At 31.4% G+C, this 24563-nt stretch overlaps 1 protein-coding gene across 1 annotated transcript; it reads right to left on the bottom strand.

Annotated features, from left to right (window-relative positions):
* Nucleotides 1-1819: 1819 nt before the first annotated feature.
* LOC126882588 (uncharacterized) lies at nt 1820-18335 on the bottom strand. The gene is made up of 2 exons (XM_050647561.1): nt 18064-18335; nt 1820-4286 (listed from the first exon to the last, which is right to left on the bottom strand). The coding sequence occupies exon 2, from the start codon at nt 2819-2821 to the stop codon at nt 1820-1822; it is 1002 nt and encodes a 333-aa protein (XP_050503518.1). The 5' UTR covers nt 2822-4286; nt 18064-18335.
* Nucleotides 18336-24563: the final 6228 nt, after the last annotated feature.

The following is a 24563-nucleotide window of genomic DNA, read 5'->3' as shown; positions in this document are numbered from 1 at the left end:
CTGAATGAAAGACTAAATTATTACCGGAGGGCCGAAACTCCCTTAGAATAAATAAAAAGTTTCTTTTGAATGAGATATTTGAAATTAAAAATCACACTCAATTTTCTCTTTTCCCCCTGTAACTTATTAAAATAAACGTTATAGAAGTTTTCAGGGACTTTCGGCCCTCGGCAATAACGTAATCTTTCATTCTGCTTTTCAAAAATACTTATTAGTTTTCTCAGGATTCGAAAAAAAAATGAATATACTCAGTCCCAAACCCTTTTTTCAGTGCGTCACACATTATCGAATTCTCTCTAATGCTGGGGCCACAATAACGTCTAATGCCGTTAATTAACACATTATTTGCATTACAGAGATGGCAAATAATATGTTCATTAACGGCATTCGACGTTACTGTGGCCCCAGCATAACGCATTACAGTTTAAAGCGACAGAAAAACGTACCTCTGTGATTATTATACATTGAACTTAGAAAATTATGTAGGTATTCCTTGATGGGTATTTGCATATTAAAACGGATTTATACTTATAGATGTATAATTGATTGGCGATTACAATACTTTAAATAGATAACCAATAAATGAGGCGAATAAGATAATTTGACACGAAAATAATCGATCATATTAACTGCGTAAATATAAATATTTTATGTCATTGTTATATTCCTGCATTGTATAGTGAAATTTGATATTATATTTATTTAATTTTACATTAAACTATTTTAAATATTAATATTCTGGCAATCATTTGTATAAATATTGATGTTTATATAAATATAAATATTCTGACAACTGTCAGATTTAACTAAAATGTCATGTAATGATTTGCGACATTCTTAAAATCCTATATGACGTCAAAATTAATGACGCACGAAAAAAAGTGGGACGAAGACTATTTAAATAGCATTGGAGCCGAAAGTTTGCGCCTATCCCCTTAAGTATTTTAATTCGCTATTAAAAAAATACAGCGTAAAAGTATAAGTATCCTGAAAATACAGTTTTGCAATAAAAATTGAAATCAACATTATATTTTTTATCATTTATGTAAATCGAACTTTTTAAAATATGATAGGTAATTACTTTTTATATGATGTGTTCAAACGGGTTTCTGGTGTATGCAAACAGAACGATAACGAATGTACAATAATTGCATTTAATTTTAAATACATTGTAAAAATGTAACTTGTCATGAAATTCTATAAAAATATATATTTATATTATATTCTACATACCACAACCATATTAAATGTTCAAGCCAATGTAAACGTACGCTATCTTTTTACACGTGGAAACTTTTAACCCACTAGCTTATTCTATTAATTTTTGGATATCAGCCACTTATTGGAAACAAAGGCCCGAATATACAGGATGTCCCGAAAAGATTGGTCATAAATTATACAACACATTCTGGGGTCAAAGATAGTTCGGTTGAACCTAACTTACCTTAGTACAAATGTGCTCATAAAAAAAGTTACAGCCCTTTGAAGTTACAAAATGAAAATCGATTTTTTTCAATAGGTAGGGGAGACTGGTACACAATGACACATTTTTTAGGAAATGTGCTCTAACATCGGAATGCAATCTTCGAAAAAATCTCCATTTAGAGTTTTGTTATCTGTGTACATTTGTCTATCAAATTTGATAGTTATTATAAGTAAAGTAAAAATAGTACCTAACTTAAAAATTTTCAGAAATATGCAATACTGAATTTGTTTCAATGTGTACCACCGGTGGTACAGCTTGAAACATAAGGTAGTACACAATGAAACGTATTAAAAACAACTATTAAATACAAAAAATATTTAATATTTCTTTAAGTTACCGTACAATGAAGTTGTTAAACTCCAAACCAAATCTATAATAGCAAGATAGTCGTTTGTTTTTTGTATATATGGGTGCTGGCAATAACATAACAAAATCAGATTTCAAACCCATATGAATGTCAGGAATATCTGGGAAGTAAAATGAATTGGAAACTTTCGTACTTCTTCTCAAATATGAAATTTTAAATTCATAAGAGTTCACAATTTCCAAAATTTTGGCTACATAATGGATGTTCTTCTCAAATTTCACTAACACAAAAGAGTCTTTTAAAATTTCAGTATTTTCAGCAATGGCGTAAGATTCTGAGTCATCCTTTTGTTCCTGCATCATAGGAGAACTTAATTCATCATCTGAAGAGTCTGCCAACTCTAAACTTCCGGAGTCTGTTTCTGAATCACTTTCACCTGACTTGGTCTTTTTTCTGGGAGAGTCCTTTTTACAGGCTTTTGTGCTTAAAGCTTTACTAATATTTCGTTTCACTTTATTAACTGCTGCTGTTGTGGGGGTTTTCTTACCTTCCGTTTTATAAGAAAGGTCTTTCATTTCTGGTGTACTAGTTAAAATGACACTTTTCCTTGATTTCCGTCTACGATTTGAATTTTTTCTGGGTGCGGCCTTAGGAAAACCCCGTATGTCGAATGGGGTAATAAAAGAATTTTTTGATGTCGAAGGTATTTCAAGAGTTGAGTTCGGTTCAGTTTCTTGGGTTGTATTAGATGAAGTAGAAGCTACATTAACTGAAGATGAAAATACAGATGCATTTTCTTCGTGATTGGTAGAATCTCTTAGTACAACCATAGCTTTTTGTCCGTCATAGTTTTCAAAATCATTAATCTGTCTGGCAGTAACCGACGATAATAGAAAATCAGTTTCACTAAAAATATGTTTATTAAAAGGGTAGATACCTGTAGATTTGAAGCCGTTCATAATATTTTCAGGTGTCATTGATTTTGAGTGGGCAGTACCAGCACATTCTGCTATTTGGTACAGTGTCATAGGAACGCCGGGGTGGTTAAGAAGCCATGAATCAATCGCACTATTGTAATAGTTTTTGAAGGAAAAAAAACTGATTTGTCCAAAGGCTGTATTTTATTGCTTGTATGTGGGGGCAAGGTTAAAATTATTATGCCATTAGCTTTTGCTTTTTCTGCTATTTCCAGAGACATATGGGATTCGTGATTGTCATATATTAATAAACACGGGTTTTCTTTTCTAGCACCAGTATGCTTAATAAAATGATCTATAGTCCGTCCCACTTTGACTTTACAGTATAGGGAACATAGGCAATGCAGTCTTTATGAGAGTTTTTAGCGCGGTGATGCCGATTTTATCAAAAAGAATTTGTAATCGAACATTAGGGACATTAAATTAATACTGTTTTAGAAAGGAAATCTACAATTTTAGGATTCATATGCGTAATAACTATAGTATATCAAATAAACTTAAACGCATACGAATCCTAAAAATTGTAGATGGTCTTTTTGACAAGTCTTATTGTAGTTTTAATTTAATCTCTCTAATGTTCGACTACAAATTCTTTATGACAAAATCGGCATCACCGCACTAAAAATTCTCATAAAGACTGCATTGCCTATGTTCCCTATACTGTAAAGTCAAGGTGGGACGGACTATAGTACTTGTGTGAATCGTTCGGCGGTCATCCATCCACTTGGATTAGTTAGTCCTAATGTTCCTGGTGGAGCACCATTTATCATAATCGTATTAAACTTTACGAGGAAAAACAATGGCCGGAGGTAGAAATGTTCCATTTGCTCGAATTATTGCACAAGTAGTAGTGAGTAATCCTCTTTCGGCGCTTGTGCACTGGTTCAGCTGTTTAACACCTTTTTGTGCCACAACTTTATGAGGTCGTTGGACAGTCGTAGTAGCAGTTTCGTCTAAATTGTAGATGCGAATATCTTCAACAATTGATGGATATTTTACGTATATTTGCTCCAAATTTACGAAAAACCGGTCAACATTGGGTTTTGCAAATGAAGTAAGCCTTGACAGTGAACATCCTTCTGGCTTTCTGAGGCTTAATGATGAATTTCTTTTTATAAATGCCCTTAACCAATCTTTGCTTGCACATTTGTTGGCCTTCCAAGATTTTGGCATAGTGATATTGTTTTTAGCAGCCATGCCATATGCCAATTCCCTGACTTTTAGAGTATTCAACCCAAAAGCCATTTTGCTACAGTTCTTAATATAATCACACAGCGACGTCTCATGATCTGTGTTAAATACTAATCTAACAGCATAATTTGGCTCCATTTTTGCATTTGGATCATTTTTTCTTTTAGAACATATCGCCTTAATGTGCTAAAATTTATGCCAAATCATATCTGCCGCAACGCGAAGTGCAGTTCCATTTTTTTTAACCTCTGTAACTGCTGCCGCCATTTGTTCACTTGTAAATTTGCCTCTGGATCTTTCTTGCTTCCTCCTTACCATGGTACACCTGCAATAGAATGCCATTGTTATATAATGATTCAGTATGGTACACAATGAAACATGTGTCATTGTGTACCACCACTATATGTTTCAATGTGTACTACCACAGGTTTAAAGTTTCAGTTGGATGTAAACATAAAACCCGGCAATTATTTGCAACGATATTTGTAGGTTAAAAGGCATTCATCACAAGTATTATAACGACATATATACGAAAATGAAAATTATTTATTTATAGGCAACATACCTTTTTATAAACGCTCAAGTTTTTAAATCTCAGGCACACAAAACAATAAAACACATCGTATAATGTTTACTACTCCGTATATCAAAACGAACTACTGTCGGCGGACCATCCCCACCCCCTCATCTATGCGGCGGACGCAATGCATTATCATGATGCATTATGAGTATCCGTTGCAGCGCTAGTGGCAATGTGGCGGCAAATTTGATTTAGTTAATAACAGTGTTTCATTGTGTACTATGTGTCAATGTGTACCACTCTCCCCTATATCGAAAACTATTAGAGATTTTTTATTGAAAATGGACATATATCATTCTTATGGCAGGAACATCAAGAGCAACAGAACAATAGTTCGTTTTGATATACGGAGTAGTAAACATTATACGACGTGTTTTATTGTTTTGTGTGCCTGAGATTTAAAAATTATAGTAAAATTTGTCCACCCCATAAAATTTTATGGGGGTTTTGTTCTCTTAAACCCCTCCCCCCCAACTTTTGTGTACCTTCCAATTAATTAATTATTGTGGTACCATTAGTTAAACACAACGTTTTTAAAACTTTTTTGCCTCTTAGTATTTTTTCGATAAGCCAGTTTTTATCGAGATGCGGCTTCTTTTTTAATATATTTACATAACAACTTTATGGGGGTTTTGTTCCTTTGAACTCCCCAAATGTTTGTGTACGTTCCAATTAAACTTATATTGTGGTACCATTAGTTAAACACAGTGTTTTTAAAACTTTTTTGCCTCTTAGTTTTTTTTCATAAGTCACCTTTTATCGAGATGTGGCTTCTTTTTCAAAATATACCTAAAAATGTAAGTTATAAATAAATTTTCAGATTATTAACACAGGTATCATACTTAACCATATTATACAAATATGTGGTGGATTCGACAAATATTCAAAATATCTCGATAAACACTGACGCCCAGTTCCACCAACGTGACTAAGTGAAAATTTGATCTTAAGAAACAATTTTTACTTAAGTACCGTTGAGTTTCGTTCCACCAACGAAAAATATTTACTTAAGAACAGATATTTTTGCTTAAGCTTAAGTCACCTATTATGACGACTTAAGTAAAAATTTTAACTTGACGCATGCATTGAAATTCATCTTCTGTCATTTATATAAACAAATAAGTGAGGTTAAATTTCTTCTGTTGATAGATATTACGTTAGGATAACTCGCATTTTCGCGATCTATTTTGATTTATATATTCCTATTTTTTGTAAATTCTACCGTAATATATAGTATAAAGTAGTATACCGGGTGTCCACTTATATTTTCCCCCATTTTAAATGCCTATAACTTCTAAACGGCTTAACATAGAAATGTGCGGTTTTTGATGAAATGTTTTATTTTAGCAATAGTTTTGTCTGAATGGATGTAATTTTTTATATCGCTTTCAAATACGAAAAGAAAAATGGCGGATTTAAAAAAAAAACGTTGTTGTTTTTTTTTTAATGGAACACCCAGTATATTTTCTTGTAAATTGAAAGAAAGGTCATTCACCTATCCAGCTATATAAAGTTTTTCAAAATCGGTTGTCAAATCACTGAGTAATTAATTTTTAAAATGAGCGGTGCAACGTGGATATCACAACATAACTAAGCAAAATGATATTATTTATGTGATTTCCACATTGCATCTTTTATTTTAAAAATTATTTGCTCAGTCATTTGACAACCGATTTAAAAAAATTTAATATCGCTGGATAGGTAAATGACCGTTTTTTCAAGCTACAGAAAAATATACTGGGTGTTTCAATAAAATAAGTCAACAACGTTTTTTTTTTTAAAATCCGCCATTTTTTATTTAAAATCGACATAAAAAATATTCATTTGCCTAAAAATTTGAAAAAACGGTCATTTCCCTATCCAACGATATAAATTTTTTAAAAATCGGTGGTCAAATGTCTGAGCAGTTAATTTTTAAAATGAGAGATGCAATGTGGAAATCACATAACATAATATCAATTTGCTTATTTATGTTATTTAGGTATGCGATATCCACGTTGCACCTCTCATTTTAAAAATTAATTACTCAGTGATTTGACAACCGATTTTAAAAAACTTTATATCGTTGAATAGGTAAATAACCTTTCTTTCAATTTACAAAAAAATATACTGGGTGTTCCATTAAAAAAAAGTCAACAACGTTTTTTTAAAAAATCCGCCATTTTTATTTTCGTATTTGAAAGCGATATAAAAAATTCAGTCCATTCAGACAAAACTTTTACTAAAATAAAACATTTCAGCGAAAACCGCATATTTCTATCTTGAGCCGTTTAGAAGTTATAGGCAGTTAAAATGGGGGAAAATATAAGTGGACACCCGGTATAATAGTTTATAGTATATAATATAGTGTAGTGTAGTCTCTTTATCTTTGGTATACACACCATTGGTTCTTTTATTTTCAATGATGTCCTTGTATTTGGACACCAAGGAAACCAATAATTATTCCTCGTATTTTGATAAGAAAAGTTTACTCCTTTTTTAATTTTTCCATATTCTTATAAACTATTTCCATACTCTGACAAATCAAAACTATTACATACCTTAATTTTTAAAACTCTCTCTAAATTTTTAAACCGTTATATTTTAATGCTAGCAACTAAATTAATGCTAAAGTAATTAATAATTCTCAACTAGGTTATTTAAATAAGCAAATAATTTCGCAAAATACACAAGAACATGACAAGAATGATATAATAACAATTTACAATAAATATTGAAATGACATTTTCTAATATCTAATGACATTAGTGTCAAAAATGGCACAAATATTCTTCTTTTTTGGTGTTTTTTTTTCATTAAAAACGAGTCAAGAGGTTAAGAAATTTTTGACAATTTTGCAAAGTTGGTATCTCTGATGATTTAAGTTTTTACTTGGCTAAGTTAAGTAAAAACTTGTATGGTGGAACGCAAATTTCAACTAAGTAATTTTTTTTGACTAAGCAAAACTTACCTAAGATTTTACTTAGATCACGTTGGTGGAACCGGGCGTTACTGCCTTATCAAAAAAGTACTAAGAGGCGAAAAAATTTTAAAAACATTGTGTTTAACCAATGGTGCCACAATAATAATTTAATTGGAACGTACACAAAAGTTTGGGCGGTTTAAGGGAACAAAACCCCCATAAAATTTTTATGGGGTGCAAAAATTTCACTTTAATTGAAGTTATACTTCTTTACGATCGAGAGTGAAATTTTATAATGCCGGGCGCATGCGCACACAGACAGTATGTATTTCGTTGCTAATCTTTCAAGATATGTATGTATCAGCGCTGTCAGCGCAAATAAGTCATATTATATCATATAAAAGGATATATTAGTGTTTTTAGTAAATGTATTATTTATTATAATTTTTGTGTCTTTGGATTTGTCTTCTTCGGGAATAAGATATTTTATAATAATAGTATAGTTATTTATGATATAAGTGTTAAAAGTACACGTTTAAGGCACGCATGTTAAAGTTTCTGCAATTCACATGAGTGCTTTAAAATGTACTTTTTAATACGCATATCATACAATATTTTTTCTACAAACGTAATTACAGGACAATATCTACAAAAACTTTTACTTGAACTTGACTGACATTCCATTTTTATATTTTTTTGACATTACATCAAAATTGCCTATACGGTCAATACGAACTGCAGTGCCTTAAAATTTTTTTAAAGCACTAGTGCCTTAAAGTAGCATTTTTAACGCTCGTATGGAGTGCTAAAAATTGCATTTTTAACACGGTTGTAGTGAAAGTATATTTAAAGTATTTTTGTATACTTCACTTGGTCTATTAAATTTATCAATATGTATGAGAAATCTTGTAACCTGTCAAAGCAAAGGGAATATAGCTCAGTGGTAGAGCGTGTGACCGGAGATCAAGAGGTCCCGGGTTCAAATCCCGGACGATTCATATTCCTTTTTTTATATACTTTTGGTATCGTTTTAATAAAAATTTTTAAAAGTGGTAGGTAAAGAAAGTTAGTTTAATATTTAAATAAAATTCAAATAACCTGTTAACTATATTAATTTCGTTGAAATCATAATAATAGAAGTATAACTTCTTACGTGCGTACAAAGTACACACACATTCTTTTTTTGATGTTGCTCCCATAAAAATTCCACATGTCCATTTTCAATAAAAAATCTCTAAGAGTTTTCGATATATGAAAAAAAATCGATTTTCATTTTGTACCTTTAAAGGGCTGTAACTTTTTTATGTGCACTATTGTACATACAGAGAGAGTCTGTAAAGTGGAATAAATTCAATATCTCAAATACTAATTGTTTTTTTGGAAAATGCTCAGACCCGTCGATTAGTATTTCAAATTGTCCTTTTTGACATTCAATAATAATGTATACAGGGTGTCCCAATTTAGAGATATGACGTCATCGTCGATTTTCTTAAATGGCAACACTGTCATTTTGATAGCTAATTTGATAGGGTTTGTAAAGTTATACATAACTGCAAAATATCAAATTTTTATTCTCTACCATTTACAAGATAATAGAAAATAACAAAGTTATATCTGTAATTTGGAATATATTCAATAATTAAAATACTAACTGTTTTTTTGAAAAATGCTCAGACCCGTCGATTAGTATATCAAATTGTCCTTTTTGACATATAATAATAATGTATACAGGGTGTCCCAATTTAGAGATATGACGTCATCGTTGATTTTCTTAAATGGCAACACTGTCATTTTGATAGCTATTTTGATAGGGTGTGTAAAGTTATACACAACTGCAAAATTTCAAATTTGTATTCTCTACCATTTAGATGATAATAAAAAATAACAAAGTTATGAAAAAGAAGTAATCAACTAATAATTGAATTTAATTATTTCAATAAATTAAGCAAAAACTCATAACGTTGCCCTCACTTATTGTCAAATTGTCAATGGGCAACGTTATGAGCATTTGCTTAATTGAAATAAATAAATTCAATTATTATTTGATTACTTCTTGTTCTTCATAACTTTGTTATTTTTTATTATCTTGTAAATGGTAGGGAATAAAATTTTGAAATTTTTCAGATGTGTATAACTTTACACACGCTATCAAAATAGCTATCAAAATGATAGTGTTGCCATTTAAGAAAATCAACGATGACGTCATATCTCTAAATTGGGACACCCTGTATACATTATTATTATATGTCAAAAATGACAATTTGATATACTAATCGACGGGTTTGAGCATTTTTCAAAAAAACAGTTAGTATTTTAATTATTGAATATATTCCAAATTACAGATATAACTTTGTTATTTTCTATTATCTTGTAAAAGGTAGAGAATAAAAATTTGATATTTTGCAGTTATGTATAACTTTACAAACCCTATCAAATTAGCTATCAAAATGACAATGTTGCCATTTAAGAAAATCGACGATGACGTCATATCTCTAAATTGGGACACCCTGTATACATTTTTATTGAATGTCAAAAAGGACAAGTTGAAATACTAATCGACGGGTCTGAGCATTTTCCAAAAAAACAATTAGTATTTGAGATATTGAATTTATTCCACTTTACAGACTCTCTCTGTATATAGGTAAGTGAGGTTCAATTAACCTAGTTTTGATCCCAGAATCTGTGGCATAATTTATGACCAATCTTTTCGGGACACTCTGTATAAGTCAATTATTAGACCAGTTATGACTTACACGGCCGAAACAAGACCAGATACAAGTGAAACACAAAGACATCTGGAGACTAACGAAATGAAGATCTTAAGAAGGATTGCTGGAAAAGGACTACAGAACAGGGTAAAAGTGAGGAAATCAGACGCATATGTGGGGTAGACAATGTAAATACCTGGGTAAAGAACAGAAAAAAAGAGTGGAATCAACACATAAGCAATATGTCTGAAAAGGATAGTAAGAATAGCCAGGGACAAGTCACCGTTAGGCAGAAGAAGTATTAGGCCCCCAAGGAAAAGATTGAATGACAATTTAGGGACAGAATGAAAGGCACCGTTGAAGAAAAACAGGCAGTGCTGCCCACGGTTATTAGACTTTATTACGGTTGCCTTGACCGACGGTGGTGGGGAGACTTATATTTTTGACTTTACGTCACAAGAGTACACAATCCCATATTTTTAAATGATTTTCGATTATTGAATGTGTGTTATTGTGTATATATGTTTAGTATTTGTGTTATTATTAAATAATAAGACAAATAATACACATTTCATCTTGTACCGGGTGGTAAATCGTAAAACGGGCCATAGGAAACTCAATGTAAAATTCTAAATTGTTGAATTCCTGCTTCCCTAATTATTTTACATCAAAAGTCATGAGAGAATACTTGTATAGAATTAAAATCTGTATTAAAATCAAATGTTAAAATTGTTCTACGATTTAAATGCATTCCAAAATTTTAAAAAATATGATACATTTGCCACAATAGGTATGCTTGTAAAAGTTAGGCCACACGTTACTATTTAACTGACAGTGCTCACACCAATTGAATGAATAAAGAATCTTTATTAATAATACTTTCTCCGCCACTGAGGGTATCTTATCATCTGTATTGTTTTTAAACAATAAATGATAAAATAAAAATATTGAGAGTTCAAAAATGTGAACATTATTGCATTGTGTGCGGCCTAATTTTGGGCTGAAAAACTGAAATGTATTACATTTTTACAAAATTTTGGAATAGGTATGTTTAATTCGTAGACCAACCTTAACAGTTGTTTCCAATACAGATTTCAATCCTCTACAAATAGTTTCTAATGTCTTTTGATGTAAAATAATTAGGGAAGCTGGAATTTAACAGTTTAGAATTTTACATTGAGTTAATGCAAAATTTTGACGCATCTCAAAATTCTCAATGTGTTTTAATTGTATTCATTTTTTTCGAATCCTGAGGAAACTAATAAATATTTTTGAAAAATTTAAACTCAGAATGAAAGACTACATTATTACCGAGGGCTGAAAGTCCCTGAAAACTTCTATAATGTTTATTTTAATAAGTTACAGGGCTGAAAATAAAAGAGAAGTGTGATATTTAATTTAAAATATTTCATTCAACAGAAACTGCTTGTTTATTCTAAGTCGGCGCACACAGTGGAGGCGGTTTCCGCTAGCGGGCAACGCTAGCGGGACCCGCTTTTAAACGTTTTCAAAAAGAATGCACGTCTTTAAATGTACACGAACATAGTCAAAGAAGGTCCGCGCGGGCCAACCGCCTCAACCCGCCTGACCGCTTTTGCTAGAATGAGAATTTAGTTTTTTCCGCGCGGTTTTAATGTTTACTGCAATGATAATTTAGTTTATTCGCTCTTTTATAATAAGAATTAATAGTTCTCCATGGATTAATTTTATAAATAATTGTACATTATAATAAACAAAAGTAATAAAGTCAATCTTATTGAAACCGTAATTTTGTGTGACTTAGGTATTTCTAAAACCATTCCAGTATTAACTATTAACTAAATCAGTACTTGAAAAATAAATTTACAACAAAACTACTTACCTAAATGTTATAACAAGCCTTTCTTCCGGAAGGATAGCCTGCTTATGTAAATTACACTAGTTTTTAATTAAACGATACTCCTTCTTCTTCTTAAAGTGCCTATCCGTTCCGGATGTTGGCGATCATCATGGCTATCTTGACTTTGTCTACCGCAGCGCGGAACAGTTCAGTGGTAGTGGTATTATACTACTTTTGTAAATTTTGAAGCCAGGAAATGCGTCTTCTTCCCGGTCCTCTTTTACCATTTACATACCTTCCCTTGGAGAATCAGTTGGAGAAGGCCGTAACGTTCTTGATTTCTCATTACATGTCCTAGATATTCTTATTTTTTTGTTTTGATGGTTATGAGAAATTCACACTCTTTCCCCATTCTACGCAGGAATTCCACGTTAGTAATTCGGTCAACGCAGGATATACGTAAGATGCTCCTATAACACCACATTTCGAAAGCTTCGAGCCGATTCATAGATGTAACAGTTAGTGTCCAAGCTTACATTCCGTAGAGCAGAACTGTGAATATATAGCATTTCAACAGACGGTATTTTGTTTTTAATGATATGTCTCGACTGTTGAAAATGGGTCTCATTCTAAAGTATGCTGCTTTCGCTTTTATTATTCGCTGTTTAATTTCTGAGTAGTCCCATTCGCTATTTAAATTCGTACCCAGATATGTATATTCTCAACTCTTTCGATATTCTGTTGGTTGACTGTAAGTTGAGCGTTTAATATTGTTTTTAACGATACTCCACTTTCTCCAAAATATATTTAAAAGTCTCTTGAGTCATTCTCATATACTGGAAGAATCGTTCATTATCTTTTAATTTTTGAAATAGATGATGATATTCTCCATAAATTAATCTTTCTCGATTAATAGGATGTACATCAACTCTCTTTCTTTTCAGTTTAGTCAAAACAGAATCTAAAGCAATTATATCATCATCGGAAGACGACATTTTGCTACAAGTAGTAGACGCAACTGCCAGATTTGAACGATCTCTGTCGCTTTTACCCGTCTTCACTGTGTTACCATACCCGCGCGCGAGAACCGCGCGGTTTGCCCGCTAGCGGAAACCGCTTTCACTATGTGTGCCGCCTAAGGGGCTTTCCGCCCTCGGTAATAATGTAATCTTTCATCCTGCTTTTAAATTTTTCTAAAATACTTAGTTTTCTCAGGATTCGAAAAAAATCATATTACGATTCAAATGACAGTATACTCTCGTGACGTAATCGCACCCTTAATGTTCATTGGTTAGTCGATCTAGGCAACCGTAGTAATGTCTAAGAACCGTGAGTGCTGCCTATATAAAAGAAAAAGATGAAGAAGCCACTTATTGGCTCTTGTACTGGTCTTCTACGTCGCTTCGGTTTTTAAAATTAGTATATTGTATAACATTTTTTTATTTCTGGAGACAGATATTTTTAAATACAAAAGTGTATAAAATGTCATAAATTGCATAACTCATTATTGCATTTAAATAATCCCAACTCAAATGTTCCTAGAAATATGGTTACTACTGATTCAATCGATCCGAATCAACATCGAACAGGATCGAATCCAAATATCGACATAATCGATAACTGTATTGAACGCTCATACAGCGATCAGCGTCATCTAAGCTCTTCTCTTCATGTTTCCAAAGACGTTGCCAGCTCATATGAGATTTCTGAGGTTTTATTATCGACGGTCTTAGTTCGCATTGTAAATGGAAATAAATCGATTGTTTGTCGTGGATTATTGGATAGCGGTTCTCAGAGTAATTTTATTAGTGAGAAAATTTGTAAATTATTAGATTTAAAATGTCAAAAGGTAGAACATTTGGTCAAGGGTGTTGGAGAGGCGCTAGCAAAAATTAATAAAGAAGCGATTGTCACGATAAGTTCTTGCCAAGGAGATTATATTATGGATACTTATTATTTGGTTATTCCCAATATTACGGGAAAGTTACCGATTAGGTCTTCTAATAAGAATTATTTAAAAATTCCCTTAGGTTTAGAGTTGGCAGATCCAAACTTTCATGTATCTAATGAAATAGATTTATTGCTAGGTTCGAGTATATTTTGGTCTGTTTTGTTAGGAAAAAAAATCTTTAGGTCTAAATATACCGATTTTGCAAAATACAAAATTTGGTTGGATAATTGCTGGAAATTTATACCTTAATTCTCTAGGACCTAAAAATTCTCATACATGTTTTAATGTTAATTCTTATAATGAATCAATAAATAATCAATTAGCAAAGTTCTGGGAGGTTGAAGAATTGGGTTCGTCAAGAAAAATATTGTCAAATGAAGAACTAAAATGTTATAAGTTAAATACTGTTACATACGGTACCGCATCTGCTCCGTATTTGGCTGTTAGACGTTTGTTACAAGTTGCTGAAGATAATAAGCGTGATTATCCATTAGCATCAAAAATAATTAAGCGCGACTGCTATATGGATGACTGCTCAGTTCTTAAGATACTAAAGAGGAAATAATAAAGATACAGAAAGATGTTTCAAAGGTTTTAGCTGATTCAGGGTTTGAATTACGAAAATGGCTTTGTAATGAACCAAATATAGTTAAAGATTTTAACATTAATGATGATTTAGATGTTGCTGTACTTCCATTAGGCGAGCAAAATAAAATGTTAGGGATCTATTGGGATCCATAGAATGATTTTATTGGATATAAAATAAAGATTGATTTTTCTATTGAACCACGTCAATGGAATAAACGCTGTATTCTGTCGATAATTTGTCAGATATACGATCCATTAGGACTATTAGGTCCTATTGTAATAAATGCAAAGTTAATTATGCAAGATTTGTGGAAAAGAAAATTTGAATGGGACCAAGAGTTACCGCAAGACATTATTAAAATTTGGTTAGAATTTTATAGTAATGTAAATTCTTTGAATGAATTGAAAATACCACGTCATGCTAGTATATCAGATTATATTAATATTGAATTACATGGTTTCAGTGATGCATCTACATGTGCTTATGGTTGCTGAATCTATATAAGATGTTTAATGTCATCAGGAACTTACATATGTAATTTGTTATGTGCAAAATCACGGGTTGCACCATTGAAATTGTTAAGTCTCAATAGATTGGAACTTTGTGCGACAGTTTTACTAGCTAATTTAATAAAAAAGGTTTCGGATTTTATATGTATTCCAGTATGTATTTATATGTATTTATTGTTGGACTGACTCCACAATTTGTTTTTGTTGGATTAAGGGTGATCCAAGTAAATGGAAACAATTTGTGGTCAATCGAGTGCAAGAGATACAAAATTTGACTAATATTACTTCTTGGAATCATGTTCGATCAGAACACAATCCAGCAGATTTGTTGTCACGAGGAGTTTCGGTAGATAATTTAATGAATAATAATTTGTGGTGGTCTGGACCAGAACGGCTTCTTAAGGATACTAAAAAATGGAATATTTTAAATCCTGAACAATGTCAGAATGTACCGGAGACAAAGGTTGTTTATTGTGTTTCTGTTAATGACTTTAATTTGGTTAACTATTTGTTAGAGCATTTTTCTTCATTGAACAAATTTTTAAGGATTCTAGCGTATATTTTACGATTTTGTAATGATTGTAAAGTTAATAATAAATCAAATAGAAAGACTGGTGTACTAACACCAGAAGAGATTGAAGCAGCTCTAGCATTAGCAATGAATTCTGTTCGAAGAGAATATTTTCCATTAGAATACAAGAGTCTAATGAATAATAAAGAAATACCAATTAAAAGTAATATCATTTCTTTGAATTCTTTTATTCATAAAAGGTTACCAATGCCCGGTTGCAACAACATATCTTAAGCTTAAGACGAGAATAACATAAGAATTAAAATAATATAATATAATATATTATAATAAAAATACCATAATATAGTAATAGATATAATTGATAATAAGGTAAGGATCGAAAATTATGGTGCAACGTAAGTGATACTCAACGAGGCCCTATCTACAAGTAGAGCTTAGCTAATGTGGAACTTAAGATCTGTTGGTGCAACCAGGCATAAAGGTTGGTGGACGTTTAAGAAATAGTAATATTCCGTTTGACAGCAAACACCAAATTATTTTACCAAATAATCATGTTTTAACAAAAATAATTTTATTAAATGAACATGAACGTTTGCTTCATTGTGGTGTTCAACAGTTAATTTTTTCATTGAAGAAAAAATATTGGCCTATTTCAGCTCGTAGCTGCTATAAATATGTTATAAATAAATGTACCTATAGCTTGTTTTAAAACTGAGCCAAAACCTCTAAACTATTTAATGGGTGATTTGCCCCAGAATCGGGTAAATAGTTTTTCAGTTTTTCAAAATGTAGGTACTGATTATGGTGGTCCTTTCCTTATCAAGGATCGCAAAACTAGAGGTGCTAAATTAACCAAAGCTTATATGTGTATTTTTATTGTGTATTGTGTATTATGTGTATTGAGTTAGTGTCAGATCTTACCACTAATGCGTTTTTAGCGAGCTTCAAAAGATTTATAAGTAGAAGAGGAAGACCTTGTAATATTTATTCTGATAATGGTTCAAATTACATAGGTGCAAACAAGGAAATAAATACTGTTTATGAGTTTTTAGAAAAATCATCTGACTCTATTTCTCAAAGTCTGTTATATGAAAAAAATAAAATGGCATTTTATACCTGCAAATTCTCCAACGTTTGGGGGTTTATGGGAAGCGGGAATAAAAAGTATTGAGTCTCATCTAAAAAGAGTAATGGGTTGTCGATCTTTGACTTTTGAAGAATTTAGTACATTGTTGCATCAGGTGGAAGGTATATTGAATTATAGGCCACTTTGTCCTATTTCCGGCGATCCTGATGATATGCCTTGACGCCAGCGCACTTTATCATTGGACGTACCTTAACTATGTTGCCAGAGTGTGATATTACTCATGTTCCTGAGAACCGTCTCGACAAATGGCAATCTATACAATTAACGGTTCAACAACTATGGTCAAGATGGCAACTAGAGTACTTGAACGAGCTACAAATGCGTCAGAAATGGAGATCTAATTGCCACCAAATGTTAAAGCTAGGATCTCTGGTGCTGATCAAAGACGACAGGGCTCCTCCACTTCAATGGCTTCTTGGACGAGTGACAGAAATGCATCCAAGTCCAGATGGAGTTACTAGAGTTGTGACAATTAGAGTGCGTGGTAATGAAACAAAAAGAGCACTCAATCGTGTATGTGTTTTGCCAATAGACTGTTAATTTTATTTGTGTTTTGTATCTTAATTTGTTAGTTATGTACGTTTTTGAAAGAACTGCGTCCTTTCAAGGGGGCCGGTATGTTTAGACATTTTATAAAATTTATTTTGTTATATTTTTTATTGTAAGCGTTGATTCTATGATGGATGTTGCTATGGTTGACGCTAACAACTGAAATTATATTAGAAAAATAACTCTTGTCAGGCAGCAATCAAACTCAAAATATATCCCTTTTTGTAAATGAAGTTTTTATGTTTAAATGATTAATTCAAGAATATGGTCAATCATCATTGATTAGCCCGAAGTTTATACACTTGAACTATCCACTACTTATTCTCAAATTTTCAAGCAAGTCGATCCATTCTGTAAAAATTGCGAAGTTTTGTCCTATTTTAAGCTTCATTACTTGGACAACGTATACAGAGCTATATTATTTGATTGTTTTATGGGTTTGTTTATTTTCAATAAAAATCTTTATTGTTCGCAACAATAACAAGTTTTTCAAAAGAGATAAATATTGGTTTGAAATACATATGGTGATTCCATATAAGTTTAGTTGTGTATGTATAATACAATACCTACTGCAAAGTTTAGGTCCAAAAATTAAAAAAAAAAATAACATTCATCAGTTAATCATTTTTTATAAAAAATACCCCATAAAATATGACGCAAATACCACAAAAACATCTTTGTAGCGTCTTTGTATATATCACAAAAGAACCTGTAAGTATGTTGACCTTTCTCATACACATTTTCCTTGTATTAGCTAAAGATATGGGTCAACGTTCCTGCGAACAAAGATTTAAAATTTTACTGTGACTTCCTTACCTCTCTAATCCTTTTTCAAAATCCTATTTTGAAGACATCCACTACCAATAATTTTCGGTTAATTCGCAGTGCAACACTCATCGTGGTCTCGAGATATTTATGAAAACAAGCAAAATCACGACAACACTTAACAATAATTTTTGATAGCTTTTCACATTGTTAGAGATGACAAACGGAATGTGGGTGAGATTAATGAGACTACAAAGAAAGCGAGGGTTTTGAGAAAATTCTGCAAATCAGCATTCATTTGTCGGGCACATTGCACAGGTGAATTTTGGCGTGTACGATTATAAAGAAAATCTTACGCGGGCAGTTTTCCCAATATCAACATTAGTGGAGCCGCTAAAGTTGAGTTTGAAATTTGATTGAAGATGTTTGAATGAAATTTTCTCTCATATGTATTTTCTTATCCTTAGTCCCTTATTATGCATACCATGATAATATATACTGTTATGATCTGCTTTCTCTTACTTTTATATTAATTAGTATTTATTTAATTAATTATTCAATTGTCGCAAATCATACATAAAAATTAAGAAAAATCTCAGGGTGCCTTTTATCATACAAAAAAAAATAACTAAATTATCTTAGGTTATACTTATCCTTTCTCGTGGTTTCAGTATCTCTTAGTTGATCCTTATCGGGATAAAATTGGAAAAGGAAATAAATAGAAATACCATAAGTAAGCACATATAAATATCTTTTATTATCAAAACCAATACTCTGAAAATGTATCAACTAAATCCTGTGGGCATAACTGTCCCAATGAAACTCTTACCACATAAATTAATTTTAATTCAACAAATATTTATCGGTTTGTTCTTGATAACATTGATAAAACAAACTAAACAAACAAATTTAGGTATTCGCAAAACTACTTATACTTCCTATTAAATTTTTGAAATATTGGAATCTTAGCTCATATGCTTTTACTCAAAAAAATTAACTTCTGAACATAAAGAAAATCTATTACATAAATTATTGACTGACCTTTTGATTCACACACAATGATGTCTCCTCTTGACCCAAACAGCTCTTCCTTGTTGATTATGTTAGGCTACCCATCAAAGCCCTCTCCGTTCTCAGCATCAATCCAGCAGCATACCAGCAACTAATTCTCAAGACACGAGCCAGGCCTCTTTTAACCAGTACTCGTTAAAAAAACTCCAAAATTTTCTCCTCTCTTTCTCACAATAATATTCTCTCCCTTGGACTTTACAGAATCAAAGAGGTATTTCTTCTCAATTTGATCTGTTTCTCGTTCCACTTTTCAGCTATACTCTTCACTATCTAACAACCACTGGTACTTGCTTCTGAACTATTCACGAAAAATTTGACTGTTCTTCTCCGATGCCGGTCACGTAATAAAAATCCTTTTCCAAACTATCTGAACATTCAACCTTCTCTCATCCCCATTCCAAATTGCTGAGCCAATCAGAAACATTTCTCTCTCTTCCCATTGCTCTTTTTTCATTCGAAAAACCCATGCATCCTTCCAAACAAATACTTCTCATGATAATTACTTTTCGGGAATTCTACAAATCTACTTGGGGCTTAAACAAAGAGACTTAAAATTCCAACTTTCTCTACATTACTTTTCTAAATATAATAATTACCTGTGGCTTTTGGACTCGCCCGTAACAAAGCAACCGTTTTAAAATTATAATCCCGAAATAAATTGTCTATTCACATCACTTTATTTACTAATGTCTTTAATTCTTCAGGGAAAAACTCATTAAGGAGAAACCCACTGCTTAAAAGCTAACTTCTAATAAATAGTTACAAATCAATATACAGGGTTTATCAAATTTATGTGCCCGCGTTATATTAAAAAAAAAAATAAAATTCTTATTCTATCTTTGATTGACAAAATGATACACAATAATACAGTATGTCCCTGTAAGTTGGAACCGTATGGAAAACTTTTTTATTACTAAATTTACGAAAAAGGGTTTCTCTTCATAAAAAGTTTTGCATGGTCTAAAACCTAAGATTTAGCCATCAGATATAATATTGTATGAATATTGTACGAAGTATGTAAAAAGACATGAATTTCGCTCAAGAGTAAAGTAGCTTTATTTTTCGCAATATTGAAAATTGTTATTATGAAATGTTGTTTGGCATTAAGGATTCTAATATGCAATTCTAATATGCAATTACATCTAATTAAAAAAAAATTAAAATTTTTCTTAAATTATGGATAACTAACATTATTTTCAGTTATTTCAATTATTATATCTCTTTTATCATTAATTTTACGAAAAAAGTTATTCTTTACAAAATGTTCTGCGTGGTCTAAAGGCGGCGCCAGATATGCGGTATTTGGCAAATACCGAACAAATGCTTGTTGCCTATTAGTGTGGAGGGGTTGCTTGCTATTTGGCATTGACCAATTTTAGTGCGTGTCGAATATTTGTCGTGTTCCCGTACGTTGTCGGCTGTCGGTCTTTTCAACACTTCAAAGTAAACAAATATTCGCCGTGGTGAATCTCGAACAAATCTCGAATATGTGGTGCAAGGTGCTTGCCGTTTAACGAACACTTTCATGAGCACTCAAATATTTGATGTTTAGCAAGCACTTCTTCACTATTCTTCACTAATTAAGAATTATCTTATATCAAATTTTATCAATTTTATATGAGGTATGTTAAAAAATATGAATTTCGCTTAAAAGTAAATAAACTCCGCCTTTATTTTTTACAATATCGAAAATAGGGAACTTGCACATTTTTTTATTAGATAATAATGTTCAGTTTTGTTTAAAAATAAAATTTCCAAAATTTCACGCTTCAAAACTCATAATAACTTAGAAATGCCAATTTAAAATCTTCTGTAATAATAAATAGTTCAAACGACCCGTGACGTCACATAGTTTTATCATATACAGTTGAGTCCGCGAGTCTTTACCCGTGCGTCATTAATACCTGTGAGATAAAAAACATACTTTTTATTTAGCATCATTCTCTTCCACGCATGAAATTAATGACAAACCAGCTGCTGCCTGTTATTAAGTAAAAATACATGTTATTTTTATGAACGATTTAGACTCAGTGTATTGAAAAGAGATAGGTACAAAGAAAGACGATTGGGGATGTCTTCGCATATTTTAAGTACAATTTCTGACGTTTTGGTTTGTTTACTTTTGTGGCTGTCAGTTTGTTGAATTTTTTGCTGTTATTTTGTCGAATTTTTGCATTTTGTAGCTTTTTATAGTATACAAAAAGTTCTTTTCACAACTAATTTTAGATTGGAGTTAGAAATGTTGTGATAAGTTTATGTTATTTTACGATGCTACGAAGCTTACGAAGCTAACCTCATTGTTGACACAGTTGAATGCTTGTGTTTAAGGTTCCGTCAAAGTGAATGAAATAACAAAAAGAAAATATGTTGTTCTGAAGCTATTTCCTTGTGGCATTTTTATAATTATGTATTTTTTATGGGAAATAAGCCACAATTTTATTAAAAAATGAATTTATTAACGTTTCGAAGCCCAAATCGGGTTTCGTTGTCAAAATACAAAATACTATTAAAATAAAACAAACATGTTGTTGCTAAGTAAAAAAAATTCTTCTAATAATTTATTTAATCTGACTCATTTATATTGGCAATTCAGACGTATATTATACATTTTAAAGTAGAAGACTTTAAAATGATATCGCCAATATTTATGAGTTGCGTTCCTGGGACGACTTTACTAAAATATAGTTCATTCGATTACATGAAATCAATCCCAACTCAAGAATTTCCGTCGCAAAAAAATCATAGCATGTGATCTGTCTTTAAAAAGACAACCAAATTCCAACCAAAATTCTCGCGTTAGAGATTCCATAGTAAATCACGAGGGAAAACCAGGAAAAAACTTCGTGATACTATCCCAACATCGTAAGTATTTGGTCTAACATTTAATCTACCTTCAAAAAACTAATACCAAATTCTGACTTTAATATGTTTAAATTATAAATAATATTAATATTACATAGATATACAATAAATAAGTAATACCAAAATATAAAATTTTACTAACTCGATATGTTATTGACTTACTAATCGTGGTATTTTCTTTCTATTGACTTCCTCTTTCAGTATGGGTAACCACATCCTACTGCATTCTACCGAGGAATTTGCGACACAATTGGTTTCATTTAGCATAATTAGAGCCGCTTCTTTGATTTTTCTCTTTTTACTATCTGATTCTTTCAGGACTATACTTGAATTTCTCCACTGAACTCTATGTTCATTATCCCATGCGTGTTGACATATCTGAGATCTATCAAATTCTCTGTTTTTAATATAAGACTGATGTTCACTTATTCTAACGTTTAATGGTCTTGATGTTTCACCTAAATAAAATTGTTCGCATTCACAAGGTATTCTATAAATGCAATTCTTTGTTCTTTCTTGTTCATTGTTAGGTTTAGTTTTAGATAGAATAGATCTCAATGTGTTTGTTGTTTTGAATGTTGTTGAAATGTTGAATTTATTTCCTATCGTTTTAAGTTTCTCGGATAGTCCTTTTATATATGGTATTGTTATTTTCCTCGTATTATTTCTTGTGAATGTTGTAGGATCCCGTTCTAAGTTGTTCTGTTCCATTCGATCTAATCTTGTCAATTCCTTATTTATAAACGATAAAGGATAATCATTTTTTAATAAAACAGATGTTAACAATTGTTTTTTCTTCTAAAAATGAATTTTCGTTAGAACAAGTAATTTTGGCTCTATCATATAAGGATTTAATGATTCCCTTTTTAACGTTGATGTTGTGATTTGATTTGTAATTGAGTTTATTTTATTTATATCCCTCGTGATTGACTATGGAATCTCTAACGCGAGAATTTTACTGTCATCGTTGCATTTGGTTGTCTTTTTAAAGACAGATCACATGCTATGACTTTTTTGCGACGGAAATTCTTGAGTTGGGATTGATTTCATGTAATCGAATGAACTGTCTTTTAGTAAAGTCGTCCCAGGAACGCAACTCATAAGTATTGGCGATATCATTTTAAAGTCTTCTACTTTAAAATGTATAATATACGTCTGAATTGCCAATATAAATGAGTCAGATTAAATAAATTATTAGAAGAATTTTTTTACTTAGCAACAACATGTTTGTTTTATTTTAATAGTATTTTGTATTTTGACAACGAAACCCGATTTGGGCTTCGAAACGTTAATAAATTCATTTTTTAATAAAATTGTGGCTTATTTCCCATAAAAAATACGTAATTAAAAAGAAAATATGTTATTGAATTTTTTTATAAATTGTTTATTTATTTATTAATCAATGATAATAAAATAATTTATTAAGCTACTTCAAATTTATCAAAAATCGATCATATTCAGTATAAGGCAATACGTATATGTATTAGTGCGTTTAAGTCAACGCCATGTGCTGCAATTCTAGCAGAAGCGCAGGAACCTCCTCTAAACCTTAGAAGAGAATTCTTGTCTAATAAGTTTCTATTAAAGACCAGGACTTTAGACTCACATAAATTATTAAGTAAAATTAACAGTCTCACTGAATATAACTTAACAAATTCTTATTGGAGAATTAAAACTTCTCCCCCTCTTACAGATGCTTATCTAGAAACTAACAACTTTAGCATTAACACTAAACAAATATTACCCATATATAACCTTTCTATTGAGGAAATCGCAATCTTTCCAAAGATCATAAAACCTACATATAGAAACTTACCATGCCAAAACAATAAAATTATAAAATTAATCTTATCTGAATTTTCTAATTATAAATACATCTATACAGATGGTTCAAAAACATGTAATAGTGTAGGTAGCGCTTATTATGTGTCTAATATAAAAAGTGGTAATTCTTTTAGACTACCTAAATGTACATCTATCTTCACTGCCGAACTTTATGCTATTGAAAGAGCCCTAACTTACGCGGTTGAACAGAACTTTGGAGACACGGTTATACTATCAGATTCTTTATCTGCTCTTGAGGCAATATCACAACCAATAACCAAAAAACACAACAATGAGTTGTTATGCCATATTAGAAAGACAATCGCTCGATTTAAAAATAATAGTAGTGACTTGGTCTTTATCTGGGTAAAAGGACATGCTGGAATCAAAGAAAATGAGATAGTGGATGAAATGGCAAAGAATTCGGCAACTTTAAATGAAATAGTAGATTTAACAATCTCCAGCGATTACATTCCAGAATTGCATAAAAAATTAAGAAAGAAATGGGAAACTATTTGGCTTAAGTTTGTACAAACTTCGAGGAATCCATACACTTACATATACCCACAACTTCCGCAAAATATCCCACATATATTTGATTATCACGTTACTCGGTTTTATTCCACATCCCTAAGTCGCTTAAGATTAAACCATGGCAATTTTCCTGCACATTTAGCTAAAATAGGAATGCGTATCAACTCTCTCTGTTCATGTGATAACTACTCTACTGCAGATTTAAATCATATAATCTTTAATTGTGAACTTAATAAAAACCATACGAAAGCACTAATTGC

Source organism: Diabrotica virgifera, chromosome 3 (genome assembly GCF_917563875.1).
Source record: "Diabrotica virgifera virgifera chromosome 3, PGI_DIABVI_V3a".
NCBI lineage: Eukaryota > Metazoa > Arthropoda > Insecta > Coleoptera > Chrysomelidae > Diabrotica > Diabrotica virgifera.
Note: the sequence above shows the minus strand (reverse complement) of the source record. Positions and strands in the feature narration are given on the sequence as shown.